The sequence below is a fragment of the Eutrema salsugineum genome, unplaced genomic scaffold, assembly GCF_000478725.1.
Source record: "Eutrema salsugineum unplaced genomic scaffold, Eutsalg1_0 scaffold_1, whole genome shotgun sequence".
Classification (NCBI taxonomy): domain Eukaryota; kingdom Viridiplantae; phylum Streptophyta; class Magnoliopsida; order Brassicales; family Brassicaceae; genus Eutrema; species Eutrema salsugineum.
The window spans coordinates 2,526,465-2,544,994 of NW_006256909.1; the positions used below are offsets into that span (position 1 = coordinate 2,526,465).

At 37.5% G+C, this 18,530-nt stretch overlaps 4 protein-coding genes across 5 annotated transcripts; 1 reads left to right on the top strand and 3 right to left on the bottom strand.

Annotated features, from left to right (window-relative positions):
- Positions 1-276: 276 nt before the first annotated feature.
- On the bottom strand, positions 277-3,768 carry LOC18029126 (polyadenylate-binding protein 2). The gene is made up of 9 exons (XM_006412212.2): positions 3,178-3,768; positions 2,825-2,943; positions 2,030-2,686; positions 1,868-1,945; positions 1,698-1,787; positions 1,407-1,544; positions 1,007-1,177; positions 770-907; positions 277-675 (listed from the first exon to the last, which is right to left on the bottom strand). The coding sequence occupies exons 1-9, from the start codon at positions 3,443-3,445 to the stop codon at positions 460-462; spliced, it is 1,875 nt and encodes a 624-aa protein (XP_006412275.1). The 5' UTR covers positions 3,446-3,768; the 3' UTR covers positions 277-459.
- A 520-nt stretch (positions 3,769-4,288) lies between these two features.
- LOC18028484 (probable E3 ubiquitin ligase SUD1) lies at positions 4,289-8,835 on the bottom strand. 2 transcript variants are annotated; one of them, XM_006412215.2, is made up of 9 exons: positions 8,488-8,835; positions 7,331-8,011; positions 6,463-7,224; positions 6,159-6,370; positions 5,741-6,079; positions 5,420-5,580; positions 5,177-5,340; positions 4,932-5,078; positions 4,289-4,851 (listed from the first exon to the last, which is right to left on the bottom strand). In XM_006412215.2, exons 1-9 carry the CDS (start codon positions 8,833-8,835, stop codon positions 4,423-4,425), a joined length of 3,243 nt encoding a protein of 1,080 aa, XP_006412278.1. In that variant the 3' UTR covers positions 4,289-4,422. The 2 variants fall into 2 exon arrangements, with proteins under 2 accessions (XP_006412278.1, XP_024004479.1); XM_024148711.1 differs by having other exon boundaries at positions 4,423-4,851; positions 5,420-5,577.
- A 413-nt stretch (positions 8,836-9,248) lies between these two features.
- On the top strand, positions 9,249-11,375 carry LOC18028485. The gene is made up of 10 exons (XM_006412216.2): positions 9,249-9,385; positions 9,596-9,679; positions 9,855-9,929; positions 10,017-10,059; positions 10,153-10,210; positions 10,319-10,474; positions 10,562-10,624; positions 10,715-10,809; positions 10,901-10,982; positions 11,079-11,375. The coding sequence occupies exons 1-10, from the start codon at positions 9,301-9,303 to the stop codon at positions 11,334-11,336; spliced, it is 999 nt and encodes a 332-aa protein (XP_006412279.1). The 5' UTR covers positions 9,249-9,300; the 3' UTR covers positions 11,337-11,375.
- Positions 11,376-11,437: 62 nt separating this feature from the next.
- LOC18028486 (DEMETER-like protein 3) lies at positions 11,438-16,675 on the bottom strand. The gene is made up of 18 exons (XM_024149293.1): positions 16,247-16,675; positions 15,552-15,698; positions 15,011-15,337; positions 14,819-14,909; positions 14,332-14,746; positions 14,163-14,242; positions 13,996-14,080; positions 13,815-13,906; positions 13,655-13,723; positions 13,540-13,576; positions 13,387-13,469; positions 12,527-12,994; positions 12,398-12,434; positions 12,242-12,299; positions 12,030-12,166; positions 11,886-11,951; positions 11,644-11,797; positions 11,438-11,550 (listed from the first exon to the last, which is right to left on the bottom strand). The coding sequence occupies exons 1-18, from the start codon at positions 16,467-16,469 to the stop codon at positions 11,438-11,440; spliced, it is 2,682 nt and encodes an 893-aa protein (XP_024005061.1). The 5' UTR covers positions 16,470-16,675.
- Between the last annotated feature and the right edge of the window lie 1,855 nt (positions 16,676-18,530).

The following is an 18,530-nucleotide window of genomic DNA, read 5'->3' on the forward strand; positions in this document are numbered from 1 at the left end:
TTTTGCTTATACCCCCATGATTATAATACTTACATCAACTAACCCTTTTTCTTAATATAGCTTTTATTACTTTTCTACACTGATAAATTTCAACCCCTCAACTTTATGCTTACATCAAAATAAACCATTCCCCTTTTTCTTAATCAAGTTGATTAAAAAAACCACATAGGGGACAAGAGAGTGATCCAATTATAGTCAGATTTCGATTTGTCACTCGTTTGTTGATCATGTTTCAGTGCTAACCGCATGTTGAGATACTACAAAGATTAATTGTGGTTAAGCAAAACAAAGCAGATACGTTTCTCCAATTTTGAATTTAAAAAAAACGTTTAAAACCACACAAAGTAGTTATGAGGAATCCAAATTCCCAGGGAGTAGAAAACGAATAAAGAGAAGAAACAACTTCACTTGTGATTGTATGGGAGAAACATAAGGCAAAGATCAAACGGAAGAAACAAGTTAGAGGTTCAAGGACGCGAGCTGCTCGGCTGCACCACCAGCAGCAACGCTCCTGAGAACATCCATAGCCTCTGCAACTTTGGCCTTGAGTGCTTCTGGTGACTCCAACAGATGGAGAACTTCAGTCTGGTCCATCTCCAAAAGCATCCCTGTCACTTTGGCTGCAGACTCTGCCTCCAGCTGCTCCACCAACGGGTACAGATTCTCACCCAGCATCTGTACACACACACACAACAGAGTTAGTCCCAACATTATAATAATCCCAAATAAAAGCAAAAACTCTCCGTTGGGCTTCTAGAGTTTCTCTCACCGTCCTCTGCTGCTCTGGAGAAGCATTAGCCAGATTTGAAGCCAAAGCTCCAATAGGCAATGGCACGTCATATGGAGGCACATCACCACCACTACCACGCCCTTGAGGATACCGGAACATCCTACCCCTTGGATGCATCTGATCACCACCCACAAAGCAAAAAAAATTCATAAGATGAACTATTATTGAAAGAGAGATGAGCAAGTAAAGCCGTTCTTATTGCAACTGAGAAAGAACCTGGTGCTGCATCATGGGAACTTGCTGCTGGGACTGTTGGATCCCTCCAGGGCGTCTTCCTCCTCCAGGACGCTGCTGCTGATTCTGAACCATTGGCATGAAGAAATTGGGTACAGGCCCCCCACCAGGTCTCATTCCAGGAACAAGCTGCTGTTGGTACCCATACCCGGGCTGTGGAATTGAAGAATCTCAGGTTAATCTTTTCCCAATAGTTTTGAAATAGAATTGGAAAGGCTGAAGTGTGAATCTAGCTAACTATGGATCTAAACACACAGAGATTATAAAAATTCTAGTATGACTTAAAAGCAGCTGGCAGCTTGTAATTCATTGTATCCAGGGTAGACGAGAAGCAAGTGAATTACCAATAGGTCGCACTCCGTACAACTTAAATGATGATTACCTGGGGAGGAATCATGTTAGGTGGGGCCTGACCATAAAACATTTGTTGTCCAACACCAGGACCACCCGGGGGAAATATTGGCATGCGAGGACCAGCAGATGGCGGCATTGCAACTGGCCTCACTTGGGCAAACTGAGCCTGTTCACATCATGCACACACTCAGCAGCCGGAGATAACAAAATAAGATAAGTATGACATATAAATACCAGAATAATTTCAAAAATAGAACAGGAAAACTCCAAAAACATGAAGAAGTGATCAACAAGGGTGATAATATAGATGGACATTAACCTGTAGTCTAACCCTTCTGTCTTCCTTCCGCTGTGCAATAGCAACATAGAGTGGCTTGCTTTCAATCATTTTACCACTCAACTGTGACATCTGTACCATATTTTACTGTTAGTAACAATGGAAGTCCTTTCCTCCCACACATACTCAACAAGATGATATAACTGACTTACAGCTTCAGTTGCTTCTTCGGGAGTTGAGAAAGCAACAAAACCCGAGCCTTTGCTAATTCCATTAGGATCCCGCATCACCTGTCATATTATATGAAAGAGCTTCTTATATAGTGAATCAAGAGAGTCAATTCACTGCAGATCAAAAGAGAGAGGATACTGAACCTTGCAAGATGTAACGGTACCAAAAGGAGAAAATATCTCTTTAAGTTTCTCGTCAGAAATGCTAGGATCCAAATTCTTCACATACAAGTTTGAACTTTGAAACTTGTCTGCAGCTTCCTTCAAATTCTGTTCATAACGGACCCTTAGTTCTGTTTCCCTCTCGGACTTCTTCTGGGCTCTACCAACATACCACTCCTTATCATCAAATTTGTGCCCATTGAGAGACTCCACAGCCCTAGCAGCATCATCAGCATTTTCAAAGTTAACAAACCCGAAGCCCTTAGACTTCCCATCTCCATCTTTCATCACCACAGCACTTGTTATCTTTCCATACTCGCTAAAAGTGTTCTTCAAATCATCATCGGTAGTACTCTCCGCCAGATTCTTCACGTACACATTGGTAAATTTCGTTTTGTTAGCAGACGAGTCTCTTTCTTGTCTCCTCAGAAAAGGACCCACATACACTTGCTTGTCATTTAGCAACATGCCGTTCAGTTTCTCTATAGCTTTCTGGGCAGAATCTTCATCAGCATATTGCACAAACCCATAGCCTTTTGATTGGCCTGAAGAATCCACAGCCACCTTGCAGGACACAATGTTCCCAAAGGTTGAAAATGTATCATGTAGTGCTTTGTGGTCGATGGACAAGTCCAAATTCTGCATATTTATAGCCAGGTTCAGCACCAGAAAGAAAGAGAGGAACCCCAATAAAACACAAATGAAGAAAACAACTACTTTTTTACAGACTCTTCAATGGGATAAAACAAGATGCAATATTTTCGTAAACATCATTACCTTGATGAAAATGTTCCCAGCGCCGCTTCGGCGAACGCTAGGGTCACGATGAGAATACATAACCCTTATAGGTTTTCCATAAAGAGGTATGTAATTGAGTTCTTGGATTGCTCTTGCAGCTGCAACAGAGAGCACGACAAAGTACCATTAGAAGATGGATGTATGCAAGAGAAAGATTAAGCAGATGGATAAATTTCACTGTAACAGAATCAAGCACATTGCATATACATAAAAACCAGAAAGGATCAACATTTCCAACATACTAATTCCAGTATTAGTACTATCGAGCAAACTCTAATCCCCTTTTCTACTTTCGATAAAATAGGAAATGGCTTCCAATTCAGGAGGCTTACCATCTTGGGGATTGGTGAAGTTAACGTATCCATAGCCGAGCGATCTGCGAGTGGCCAAATCCCTACAGACTCGAACCGAGACAACTTGACCCATTTGGCTAAACGCATCGAAAAGCTGCGAATCGGTCACATTGAAATCGAGATCCCCAACATAGAGCGACGTCGTGCCGAACTGGGTGGCCGTTGCTCCCGCTGCCGGCGCCGGCGGAGAGGTGATAGCCACACTCGAGCCATTCGCAGTCTGACCCTGAAGTTGAACCTGCGCCATTCTCTTTTTGGATTTTTGAAACTTTTTTGACTTTTTTTGGGATTTTAATAACTCTTCCCTCCCCTCTCGTTATTAGACTGAAACCAAATCGAAAACCCTATAATCGAAAGAACAGGCTATAAAAGGAAAAATGAAGCGGAAGGCAAAATCAAACAAAAGCTAAGCGAATTTTTTATCTTTTTCTGTTGATATCAGAGGAGAGGGAAGAGGAAATGGGTAAGAGCTTGCCGGCGGCGAAGCCTGCGACGGCGAGTGAGATAGAGAAAATATTGGGGCGAGAGATTCTAGGCGAAACGAAGTGCGAAAGATGAAAGAGAAGCATTACGGTTTTCTTTTCTCTGGTTTTATATTACGAAAAAAAAAAATTTTACTTCCCTAGAACCCTAGAAATGGATTTCAGGGAGATCTCAGCCGTTGGATTGAGTATGAAGTAAAACGTAAGAAGTAAGATTGATTTTTAGAGTTGGTGATAAGGTCTTCTTCGTTCTTGTCCCTTACGGAAAAATCAGACAAACGCGCGCGTGTGTGACACCTTGGCATTTTACCAATTTAATCTGATTAGTGTGACCAAGTTTAATTAGAATAGTATGAGTGATACAACCAAAAAAAAACAATTTAGTTGATCAGAATATTCAATGTCATCATTACTCTAATTATCTTCTTGCGTAAATGTCTGAATTGTAAATGAAAAATAATAGTGATAAAATTTTGATTATATGATTTGTGATGTTCCTCGATTTATAATTTAGTTTTAATGACATTCACAATCAAGATTATGATAGGATGACGGCATTAGAACAAATCAGTGGACTACCAGTCATTCGCACTTTACATCTTTCTTTGAATTAGAACTTGCTAATAAGAAATGTTAAGATAGCCTAATCTAATAAGAAATGCTAATACATAATCTTTACCACTATTCTTTGATTTCTAAGCTTCTTGTTGGATTGCAGTATCAGCATCTCCCTTACGCCCCATCAAGGCACCACCATATCTTGCATCCTCACTGCTTTAGTTTTGGTGTTGGACTTGGTTTTGGTTTCCCTGAAGTTATGGAGTCTCCGACCAATGAGATAACGTTCATCACGGATGGAGTTGTGAAGCTTGTTGAACCAGACATGGCATCTTTTTGCACAGAAGTAGAAGAGACTCACGGAGAGACAACATATCCAAGCAAATCTGTAGACCGTCGAGTTCACAACTAGCGAATATCCGAGCATCGGGAACACTCCCTTGGCCAGGAGATAGGGCACGCATAAAGCTGTTAGGAGTTTCATCAAGATCGGATATACAATCACTCTAAGTACCCATAACCCTTGAAGCCTTGAGAAACCGTCTCTTCTTACTCTCTCAAACCTTATTCTCCAGCCAATACCCACTATTGGAAGCATATGATTCAGCATTACCTGTCCATTATCGTCATTATTTTAGTGATACGATGTACCTCTTATGTGGCAAAAAATGCTAACAGGAGCAAAATACTTACCAGTCTTGTCCATATCTTCAAGAAGATGAGCCCAAGAGCCCAGTCTTGATAAAGGACGAAGACAGGGCTTTCATCTACTGGGACTCTCATTGGAACAATCACCAAAAGCTCAAACAGAAGTCCGATAAGTACCGGAATGATAAAAACCTGTTCAGTCGGCATTTTAAAAACATAGACTCCAGTGTCAAAAGAGTTTAAGAGTATCTCAAAAATCTAAAAAAAAAACAACATCACAAACCACTGACCCATATGGCTAGCAGCACCGAGCTCTTGAAGACAATCCCACACCATTTCCATATTTGGTTAAGCAAGACTGAAGTCCTCTTCGACTTGACATGCTCAATAGTATACCTGGCCCCAGATATGGTAGTCCAAAAGGCATATGTGCCAATGACGAATGCATACAGGTCTACAGATTAGGAGATTCTGTTAGTAATGTGTGAAAGTTTGAAAGATCGAGGCAGAAAATAAAAATTAACAGACATTACCATTGCATTTGATGCCATGCGTTATTGGGAGAATTGAGATGGCACTAAATAGAGCACGCCCAAGCGAAACAGCTACAACTATCAATGCTGAATTGAAGAGAAGAAGAGTGACCCATGCAACAAGTAGAAGGAGGATTATCCGGAGCACAAAGTTGTACCTGCTAAAAATTACGTTCATGTCAGGGCAAGGCCTAATTGAAAACTTGATGCATCTTGTCAACTCGATATACCAAGCAAAAATTCCAGATGAATTACTTCAAGCATGCACAAATTCTCAGCATCAAAAACATAAGCTTACTAGCTTATTCCTTAAGTACTTACTCTGAATCAGACTGTTCTTCATCATCTTCATATTCCTCCGCCGTGTTGACATTCCCAGCTGCTGGAAGGGCAGCCATGGCCCTGTCAGGTCCACCGACCTGCAATACTTGTGCTCTGTTCTGCCTTCCTGGTTCACCATTTCCATTGTCCTGACCAGTGTTGTCCTCAGGTCTTGGCAAGAGGAAGTCTGTCAAACCGAGCGCCCAACCCACACCGGTGAACCAGCATCGTAGAAGAGATTTAATAGTGGTCCGGAGTCTGAAATGCTCGATAATAAATGGTATGCATATTTGAAACAGGAGCATGTCGGCCGGAATCTCAGTGAATGGGTCGGATACACTGCATAGATGCACAAGTTAGAAAGGATCAACTCAAGCACAAAATTTCGAAAACCAAGAGGTTAGTCCATATTTCTTACGATATGTCGAGTGGGAAGATTGAAGGAGCCATCCGGATCGCAAGTTTGACTGGTAAAAATACAAGCATGACAATCAAACTCCCATACACTGCAACAGATAACAAAACCCTTCGAGCATGTTTGTGTACTGGGTCATCAATCAAATCTCGGAACGGATTGTAGTTAGGATCTGCAGGATCACGAAGGAAATATAAAACTCCAGGGCGAAGAACCTGTAATTGGCACAAAAGTGGAAAAAACAAAATATTAGGCGGAGAAGACACATGTGGCTATTATAAAATTATGACCAGGGAAAACACAGTACCCCTCGAAGAAGGCTGACGAAGATGCTTATTTGCAGCATGTACATGATTCCAACAACCCAATGAACAAGTGAGCTTGCCAGTGGAGAAACTGATAAAAAGTGTACTCTGTGGGACATTGTTTTACCAAACATCCTAACCGTACAAACATCTAGCCACCACCCACACATCAGGGGGAAGACCCCAAGCTCGATGACTAAAAGGAAGGCTACTTTAATCATAGTCATCAAATGCCTCATTGCTGCCAAGAACTGCCTAAGGAGGGATGGTACAGCTTCTACTATAGAAGCGATACCATAAAATCGCCCAATAGTCAGTGGCTCACCCTTGGCATAACGAATAAGTGCAATGATTCCTAGGTAAAGGAACACCAGAAAGACTATAAACATGTATCCAACAGTCAGAGTTGTAACATCGGATAGCTTTGATGATCCAGCAACAGAGCCTTTCAAGAGATCAGCAGCAACAGATAGAGTACTATTTGCTACATTCAATTCACTTCCATTGACTTTCATTATTTCTGTAAGCTGACCAAGCAGTCCACTTTCTTGGCCCTCATTGGTCAAATTTGAAACAGAAGTCAACGCAGTCTTCAGAGTGATATTTTCCAATGACAGTCCAGTATCTATAAACTGCATTGATGCGGCCAAGGCAGGGCCTCTAGCAGCAGCAAAAAGCCACGACACATGATACAATATAACCCGTCCCAATGTGAAGGGCACAAAGATTACAACACCAAGGAATATCATATTGCTTGCTAGAACCTGCAGAATTATGCACATCATGAAGATTTCAACGAGAGGCCAAAAGTGATCGACAAGGGAAAATAGAAAATAAATAAATCAGCAAGAGGATAAACATCTAACTTACAGTAAAGGCATTCTCAACCAAATGAAACACCGGACCCTGCATTCCAACCAGTTCGTCAAATGGAACGTCTTCTGCACCATCAGCATCGTCCAAACCATCAAACATTTGTTCGACCTGAGCCTCGAGACGGGCAGCTTGTATATCCAATCTTGCCAGAACATTTTCAGGATTCCGTCTATTGATCTGACCAGCAGCACCCTGATCTCCACCATCTTCGCCATTCCCCTCGCCAGCAAGATTCCTATTAGCCTGTCCAGCCGGTCTCCTTGCAGCACGAGCACCATTTCTCTCCCCTTCATCTTCTCTCTCTTCTTGTCCTCCCAACTCTCGCAAATGCCTAAAATAATCCCTCAATGAAGTCGCTCCAAGGAAGATGAAGACAATACTAGCCGATAGTAGGAACCCATGCAAACAATCAGTGAGAATGACTGTGGTGGAGATGTGGCTTAAGAACAACCTCTGAGCTTCACCAAAACTCCGCACGAAAGCCAATCGCCATATCCAAAATGTAATGAAAGGAATAGTGAGAAGCCAGACAGAAAGCACAAAACTCAACCGCAGAAAGAACTGCAAAACATGGTAAGCTTTCATCGCAATGCCAACTACAAACTCCTGGAAAGGGAGCCTTGTGGGAGCATTTTCAGCATACACTGGGGAGAACGAAAAAGGATGCTTGCAAACCTGGCAGATCAAATTAACAGTAAGCAATCACTCTATCGAAATTGAAATGTAGAGTTTAGGCTATTTCTGCTCACTACTGAGGGAAAAATACATAAATTGATCAAATCTATCATCAAATCGTGACAATACGAAATACATTAAGGTTACCAAAAACCAAATAAAAGCAAAGCTTTTACAAATTACTCGATGCCAAGCTCAAAACAACAGAACTCACACCAACTACAATGCGTTTGGTTAAAGATGAGAGCACAAAGATCGTATGGAATGGCCTATTCATATACACAAACCATCTAGAAGAATCAGAAAATCAATAAAACAAAAAAATTGAACCATAAGAAAATTCCATTCGAATCAAAGTTCCTCAAAGACATCCACAAGAATATAGATCTTAATAATAATCAGAAAACAGAAAATCCCTGCACATGCATCTGTCGAGAAGCCCATCAATCAATAATAAAGAGGAAAAGAAACAAAACCTCGCATTGACGAGCGTTGCTGTGATTAAGCCACTGAAGGAGGCAATCCTGGTGCACAAACTTGATGCTCCCGCTGCAAGCGCACGGATACCGTAGCGGATTATCCGTATCCCCTGGATTTCTACAGATCCTGCAAACGTCCTCCTCATCTTCGTCATCATCAACGTACCTCGACCCTGCCGCCGTCGCAACCGCGGGATCCATGGTGGATAAAGCAGTGGGAGAGGCCTGATTCGGCGACGACGTAGAAACGGACGAGGATGAAGGAGAAGATACCGAAGGTTCCGATACGACCTCAGAGGCGGCAGCGCCAGAGATGGATAGCGATTCGGCCGAGGAAATCTCCATGGAGAAATCCGGGCTATGAATTACGAAGTGCTCAGATGGTGTTACCGGCGGCGGCGGCAGGTGATGGGGGGAGACGAGTCGACTCGGTGAGTCTGGAAACGCCGAGCTCTACGAGAAAAGCGGTCGTCTATCGCGGATTATTATTATCCTCTAAAAAGGAAAAGAAAAAAAAAAAAGACGAAGGCACCGAGTAAATTGATTTGATTATATGGCTGGTCTAGACCGAACTTGTAAACCGGTATTTTGACGAGATTGACCTTCCCTCTTGTTCATTTATTGACGGTTTTTGTCGGTTACGCGTCTTTAGTACTTGGGCTTGCAACGAAGATAAAAAGAGAAGCCCAAATTTCTAAATTGACGTGTGTTTGAAGCCCAAAATTGATCAGCTCTGAGAGTATCCCCTGAGAGTAAGCAGAGAGTAAAAATGGAGGAGAGAAAAAAACAAGATAAGAGAGATAAGGAGACATGGGTTCGCTAGTGATGCACATGACTCCTTTTAATGCTCTCCCTTTGCGCCATATCAGAGCTAGCGTCTCGTGTTGCTCCTCTGGTAATCTCGTTTTCCTCTATAATATCTTCTATTCATTTAATGTGATTTGTAGGAATACAGAAATGTCGATTGTTTGAGATTATGCTTTCTCTTTGTGTTGTCAAATGAAGTGAATTTCTTTAAATTTAATCTTTGGTGTAAGTAAATTGATGTGTAATAAATCTTCAAATGCACATTGGAAATTGACTTACCAGTAGAGTTGCTGTGCAGGGCATGTATCATTCATCAAAGATGTTGCTGCCACTGAACCTCCAATGCATCTTCCTCACTTACTCAAAGTTCTTCAAACAAGAGGTTAAATTTTTCCCTTATTATGTCCAAATTCATGGTTTGGGATATAGAACGGATATGTGGCTACTAATTCATCGTTATAACAATATGTGAAATTTTTGTATTCTAGAATTATTATAATGGAAATGGGAAACTTACGGATGTTAAAACCTCAAATGTTTTCATATTACATCTGCAGGTGAAACCATCATATCTCCTGGAGCTAAGCAGGGACTGATCCCTCTTGCTATTCCGCTTTCGAAGGATTCTTCAGGTAAGACTCACGTTTGATCGATTCCATTAGGTTTCTTTTTTAGCAGCTGCTGTTTAATTTTAGCTTTCCGGTTTATTGTATAAGTAGGCTTGGTTACTGCGCTTCTGAGATGGCCTACTGCTCCACCAGGGTATGAGATTTTGATCTTTCTTGGTAACTCTTGCAATGGTAAACATATGTTTTTGGATATTCTTGATTATTAACTTTTTGTATCCAAGAACAGAATGGATATGCCGGTTGTTGAAGTTTGGAGGAGTGGAGTCCGGCTTATAGCTAGAAATGTAAAGTCATCTCATTCTAGTGTGTCATTTTTATGAGGTTTATATGTCTTGTAACCAGATTTTTATTTCGGTGAAATAGAGAAGCAATTACCAGTGTCTGATATTCAGGTAGATGAGTACATTCACCGGATTCTGGTTGAAGAAGATGCGCAAGAGTTGACAGAACTTTATCATGCTTCAGCGGAGGCAGGCGAGAAGCTTTACACAAAGGGTGCTTTTGCTGAGTCTCAGATTGAAAATCTCGATGTCTATGTCTTAAAAAAGGCAAGGCTTAAAAACCCATCACTTATAGATGAAAAGCATTATGTATACCACAATAAAGAGTTTTTAGTTTTTTTTTGTATTGTGTAGGTTGGACTGTTTCCAGATGTGTTAGAGCGAAAAGTATTAAGGCATTTCGAAGAAGGAGATCATGTAACAGTCTTTTAAGCATATAATTTCACATTCTATATCTCTGAATCTCCCTTGTGAAACTTTTTAAAGGACTTTTCTTTTTCCTGGAAGGTTTCAGCTATGGTGACAGGAGAATTCTACACAAGGAAAGACCTCTTTCCGGGATTTGGACGGCCATTTGTATATTATGCAAACATACTGCAAAAGTCTGTAACGTTACTTACATACAGCATATTTCTTTTATTTATTTTCTTGGGAGAAAGATGCAAACACTTATCTTAGGATTCTTATTTGCAGGTTAGGACGTAATTCAGAAGCAAAAGACGCGGCTAGAGTAGCATTGAAATCACCTTGGTGGACTTTAGGATGTCCTTATGAGGCATGGGTTTATGTCTCTCCTTCTTCTTTTTTCGTTTGTGCTGAGTTTTACAGCGAGGAGACATTTTCATGGTAATGGTAATGTGAAAACATGCAGGAGGTTGCTAGTATTGCGCAATGGGAAGACGAGCAAATAGAATTCATAAGGGAAAAAGTGAGTGAAGAAGGACGTTTTGAGGATCTGAAGAAAGGCAAAGACCCAATCCAAGTTGCTTTGGATGTTGCGGCTTTCCTCTTGGACTTGGCTTCGATTGAAGGAACTTGGTCTGAATCTGTAGACCATATTGCTAAATGTTATGAAGAGGCTGGGTTACACGATATATCCAAATTCGTTTTGTACACAGACCCCAAATGATAGGAAAAAAAAAGAAGAATAAAAAACATATGTTTCCTAGTATGAAAGAAGATTCATCCTACAAGTCTTTGCTAGAGTAAAATCAATAACAGAGAAACAAATCATTCGTCTCTCATGTGCTTTTCCCCTCTCTCATCAGGTGGAGTGTGTAGTCTTCGGACCAGATCCTCTGGAGTTCGGTGCTTTCGATTAAATGCTCTCATACAGACAAACCCTGCACATTATCATCATCACATTGTTACACGTACATATTTCAGATTAACAATTCACAACCAAAAAAAATTCAACATTAAACAAAGTTGGTTACCGGTCCAAAAGCATAGTCGAGTCCTTGATTCATCTAATAATCGAAAAATGGATGTCACTGATGAACCACAGTATAGTGCACGCTTCTCTAGCCCATCACACAATTCTCTGGGAAAGACAATAGGTTTCCAACTCGTCTCATGATCCGCAAAAACCTGAAAAAGAAACTTACATTTTCTTTATTAATGCTCAATGAAAAGCCATACAATTTTTTCTCAAGACAGAAAAGAAAAACACACTCGCCTCGTTGGTTTGGAAGTAGGTTCCATTGAGTGGAAAGCTCCCTCTCGTTGCTGTTCTACAAGGGATCTGTTCAATTGCATTCATCCATATTAGTTCAATTCAAGTCAACAACGTTACAATGATCAATCTTTAAATTCAATTTACCAAGATTGTTCCACGATAAACGTTGGAGCTTTGTTCCCTTATACTCCAACAATAAGAGCAAGTCTTAATATTGCAGAGGTTTGATCCGTCTGAGTTACACTTCTTTTGTGGTGGAGTAAACGAGTATGACGTTTCACCTAGAAAATATCCAATGAAAAAATTAGTTTTATCTTTATTTGAATGATGATCAAGTTAATGCTTTTGTGATATACCTGGCTGCCAAAGCGCAAGAAGGTATGGACTAGGATCATCAGGTTCTCTTTTCTCAAACTGTAATACACACCCAAAAACAAAATAAAAAGTGTTCTAAGAAATCATACAGACGAGTTGCACTTTTGGTGTTTTAAAACAGAGACATATATACTTACATCATGGAGAAGCTCATGGTTATCAGGAAGCAAATAGCTGCAAAATAAACAGTTAGATCACACATTCCCACAATATGGCTATAGAATATGATAATTGTGCAAAATACATAAAAAAAAAAAAAGACTTACACCACATGTTCAGTTCTTAGCCTACTATAATACTTTTCTTTACGGGGCAGCTTGATTGGAATGCAAGCATCTTTTGGAGTCAGAACTACTAATGCTTTTGATACCTCTTCGTTAGAACTGTTCAGCATCTTTCCACTTCTTAAAAATGCATCCACTACATTTTTGTTGAATGCATCCATGTCCATGACAATTTCAGGAATTTCAGCACAAGACCGACGAGGACTTCTGTAAGGCATATCTTCAATGTCTATTAGTTCTGGAATTTCCGGCCTTGGAGAAGAAGGAAACTCGACCACTGGTTCACAACAGTTAGTTTGATTACTGCATTCGAGAGAAACACATTCTTCTATCGAAGTTATCTTTGATGTAATGTTTACATCTCCCACATCAACATCATCAGAAGTTGAAGGCATAGAGGTATCTGACTCATGTGGCTTTTCTTTTGGACCTTCAAGAAGAACTTTGGAACTGAGAAAATAAGAAAACATGATAAGTCAACTTCACTCAAAATAATTTATACAATCTTTAAATAATTTACTCGTGTGATGCAGGTCTTTAACAGAAGTTCATGGATGATATAGCAAGACTAGCTAATGATCAATTAGAAGCACAGGATGATGGAATGACAAGACTAGCAAATGATCAAAACGAAGCAGATGCAGAGATTCCCAAATATCGAGAGGTTTGAAGATACTTCCGGAAGAAAAAGATTTGAAGATGCCAGTGTAAATGAGAATATTGTGGATTTTTTGGAATATAAGTTACTGTGTAAACTATATACCATACAAATCCTATGTTTTATTTAACCAAGTTAACGTGAGCATGATTTCATTATCTATAATTAAAAAAAAAAATTGTACCTGACATATGCACTTGCAAAATATTTGCACTCTGACTTCATCGGACATGCGTTACAATTGGGAATAACTTTTGTGCAAAAAACCTGTGGTTAACAAAATTTAGTCCAAATGAGTAATGATTTTGATTAATACGAAAAATTTTGTTGGGTGTACCTTTCCAAAGGTTATCATTTGATAATGTAACTCATACCTATAAAAATAATAGCATAAGATAATCAATATATGCTTCTATGGTATTACAAATTATTAAAATAAAAGTTAAACTTACAAAGTTTCTTGAGGGAGTTTACATAGTCGTGGCCAAATATACTTCTGAATTGAATCCATTGAAGGGTAACTAAACAAAATTAAAAAACTATCAGTTTTTACGTCTTTTGTAAACTATTGTATATATTTTTCAAAAATAAATTTGAAAAAAAAAACTTTACTGAAATAACTGATGCATTTGAACTCCATCTGGTAAAGGTTCAAGAGGAACCCAACCAAGTCTAACTGCTATACGGCCAACATTTGTGTCAACCTAAACATATACAACAAAAAGAAGGATTTAATGGTTAAGAGAAAATAAATAAATATTAAATGAAAAACCGTTATGATTTTTTTTCATACCGGGAAAGCAGAATGTTTAAGTCCTAACAACCGTACGCACTCAGCACTCTTTAACCCTATCCCTTCAATCTCCAATAAATATCTCCTGATAATAATATAATATAAAACTTTAAAAATGTTATTCAATAATGATATTTATATAATATAAGAACCCAAAATAAACATACTTCACTAGATCTGACGGAGCTTCTCGGAGCCATTCAAGATCCACAACTCCATTTTGGTTTGCTTCATTGTTGAGGAATTTCTTGAAAAAAAAAAAGATAAAACATGTTAATTTCAAACTTCTAGAACTATTTTTCAATAAAATTTATGAAAAAAAAAAAATAGTCTTACCAATATTTTTCTTGAAAGTTCATTGTGTTGCCCCCGTTTTATGATGGTGTCCGCAAGAACTTGTTGGCTAGATGACCTCACAGCATCCCAATCGACAGTGTCCACATGCATCATGTCCCGAGATCCTTTTTTTGTGTACATTTTTCTCAAATTCTTCCAATCAATTTTTTCATCCTCCATAATACCAGTTTTTTTGTTTTTCCGTTTTGCAACTTTCTCATGTTCTTCCATATTTTCTGGTAAGGAAGTAAACTCAACAGAACTTTTAGCATCAATATTTCTATCATGAGATGGTCTTTGGTCATCAAGAATGGAGTCATCTACTTCTATAGGTTCTTCAATGTAGTATGGTAGACATTCCAAACCTCTTTTTGCATCCAGAGGAAATTTTGCAGCCACACTTATGAAAGCATTGCTGTAAAAAATTATTATTAGAGCATAAAAGTTTATCTCAGGGATTTTTTAGTAGATTAAACTTAAATATTACCTTGAAAGATAGTCGGAAACATTTTGTGTCAAAAAAACTCCAACCACTGAATCAACAACTGATCCTTTCCACTGTTTAAACTTTCTATTGCCTGCAAAATAGTAACCAATAACATAATATGAGAAAAAAAATAATTAACCGTTTAATCATTACAAGACAATATATTTAAGCAAATTTTGAATATTAATACACCTTGTAAAAGATGCATTCGGTTGATGAAAAGCTTTATCCGATTTTGAAAGATTTCTCTCTCTCCATTCCACTTGGACTCTGTCTCTTCATCGGCGTATGATCTGCCTGGAAGATCATTTTCCATTAATAGCTCCCACTCCTTAATGGTTTCTAGATCAATATCAACCTTTGCAGTAACAAGCTGTAATTTTTTCTTTGTCTTGCCCAAAGTTGTTACACTTCTATTGATATTTAATCTGCTCATCTCTTTGATTAACTTGGCAATATCCTTAGTTTTTTTAATAGGATATTCTACAACAATGTAACTAAGAGATTCCATAAGGGTATCTGCAAAAAAAATATATAGATATAACATAACAATAACAAAAATAGAAAAATCCTAAAAACCAATGAAAATCTGATATTTTTAATCAAAGTCATTAGCAATTAGTGCAATAAGGTTGGGTGATAATTATAAGCTAAGCTTAACGAGGAGTAAGAGCCATTTTCAAGATTTTTTCTATGTTTTTTCCCAGAAATTTGAAAAAGAAAATGTAATTACCTTCAATGTGCAATGGAACATCTGCTAGAGATGGAAGACCATGTTCTTTTTGATAATTCAACTGTTGGATTAAATGCTCAACAATATCCTTCCTTCTTTTATTGCACGACTTTGGAGCTACAGAACTAGAAGATGTCATGTGTCTCTCTGAAAAAATACACAAATGATACAATTTGATTTAGTAGAGACAAAAAAGATAGATTTCAATGGATATGTGATAAACTATACAAAAAAAAATTACTACCTTGGATCTGAATTGGAATATCTGCCAGACATGTAAGTGCATTATTTTTCTCATGCCTTTTCTTTTTGATTTGGAGTTTGTCAACATCCTCAGTTTTTTTAAGACATTTGTTTGAAACTACACAAGATATAATAAAAGAAAAAAAAAGTCATATCAAATAGATTCATGACAAAAGAAATCTCAAGCAATCTCTTCATATTAAGGTAAAGAAAGACTTGACTATCTACAATGTGCAAAAAAATATCTACTACAGATAAAAAAACAATTACCTTTATAATGCTCCACAATACTTTTAGTTCTGTTTTTGCGTTTAGAGTGCACCATATCCAGATTTGGTCCTACATACAATAAAATTAGATATATCATCAAAGAAATTCAGATTAAATGCCTGTTAGATAAAAAAAAAATTTAGCAATCTATTGACAAGAAAAAAAAAAGAAGACTTAATTACCTTTAATCGAAAAAGAAACATCTGTTTGAACTGAATTGCCATGGTCTTTTGGATGAATTGCAACCAATGACAAGGTTTCTTCTAAGCATTCAAAAGCAATTCTAGCCCATTTGACCACATCTTTCCTACGATTAGACCTTCTTGATTGTTTTTTCCATATAGGCATAGGAAATGATATTGGTGATATCAAAATATGGAAATCAGTTCTACGAAATGTGGTCATCCTCCTTCTCCCTTTTGGAAAATTAGGCCCGGATTTTCTGCTGAACTCAAGACAAGTAGGAGCAATCTCTTCATCAAAGGTCAAAGTTCGAGATATAGTTCTATTGGCTTCCTTTTTTCTTCTCTTTGGAAAACTCTGCTTTTCTGGAGTTCCAGGCTCAACTATAGTCTCTTTTTCAATATCTTTCTCCTCCTTCCTTTTTTTCTTAGATACAGTTCTCATTCGGGTAGGATTTCTTGGTTTTTTCTCTTCTTCCATGATTCGTGGTCTGTGAAACCTCTTTTTTTTTAATATTTTTTTGGAGTTTTTCCTCTTGCCTTTGTCGTTAATATGTTGTGAATCATCTTTCACCATCATATAAAACAAACACGGAAATATAAATAACAATTGTGAATTATATATTAAAATATCCACACAAAAAAATGAAACCAAACATAAATTATATCTACGACTAGCAACTTAAGGTTTTCTAATATATAATTGTACTAAAATTGCATGTATAGTAGAAAAAGTTCGCATATAAAATATAAAATGAGCTAAATAACTTTTGTTGCAGTAAATGTAGAACTTTTTGTACTTAACTAAAAAAATTATAATTTAAACGATGAGATTTGAAAAAATAAATTTGCAAATAAGCTAAGATTGATAGAAATGTTTTCAGTCACAATGATTTACCTTGAGAATTTTTTGACTTAACATAGTTTTCTTTTTTTGAGTTTTTCTTCTCTTCTTTTTGATGAAGACCTAGTAAATCATTTTTTCAGCCCAAAAAAAATAAGATAAAAAAGAAGTCCATAATTATCGGTTATGCCTTACATATATTGAAAGGCGACAAAAAAATTAAAAAATTTTGTTACCTTTAGAAGTTTCTGACTCTTCACTCTTTTTACTGATATTGTCTATGTTGAAATCTGAAGCAGAAGCTGAATTCACCAATTCAGAAGGCTTGATCTCTTGTGGAAAAATTGCAGAATCATGGATGTCTTGTGGCTTTTTGAGAAGTTTAATAGATTTACGTCTAACATAGAATTTGAGAAACTGTCGAGGCTTAACCGGTGTTCCGATAACAACAAAACCAGGAACTTTATTTGAATCCTTTGAATCTTCCATAGTTATCTTCTCCGTCTTTGTTTTTTTTCTTTCACCTACACGACATACATTGATTAGTTAACATAACGAAATTATAGTTTCAAATTTTTTTATCAATTAGAGTCTCAAATCTTCGGGAAAAGGCCAAAATTGAATCCTTAAAGCCAAACCCAAAGAAACAAAAAAACAATGAAATTCGAAATTATTTGAAGTAAGTTTCGGATATGAAAAGAGATACTACATCAACTAGAAACGAAAAACTAATTATGTTACAGAAATTTGGAAGAACTATCGCAAGATGCATAAACAAAAACGAGAGCTAAAACAACATATAATTAAAGCTTACCAGAGTTTAAACGACTTCCGTTGCAGGGGATTTGCAGGGGATACGCAAAAGGGTTTTTGAAGGAGAATGGGTTTGAGGAAGCTCAAATTTTTAAATATCGGGTGCTTTGGTTTGGTCCTTTTCCGTTTCTTTCTTTATTTTTTTTTTATGGAAAAAATATATAGATAAAATCTTTGAAGCACGAGTAAATCTAACTGAATTAACGCTAGGTAGTTGTTTTTCCTTTTTCTTTTTGTTAAATACTAGTTATCGATTGATCGTTTTTAACTTTTAATATTAAATCAAAACATAAGTCGGCTAGATTATCGGAAACATAACTATTTTCTCTTCTTCAAATATACATAATTTGGGTTTTAAAACGAATCGATTTATAATTTTTTTCTTCTTCTGAATATCAAGAATAAAATACTTGATTATATTTTCAATGTGTTATAAGCTTATAATTAGAAAACAATCGTTAAGTGTAGTGAAATTTATATGAAAATGTAAAAGATTTACATTTAGAGGGACTTGTTTTGTCAACGTCTCTATTAGATATTTTTAGATCTTTCACTTATGAGTTTTGATAATATTAAAAGCGTTATTAAAAATTAGGATTTCTTAAAGTCTCAAGGATTTATAACCAG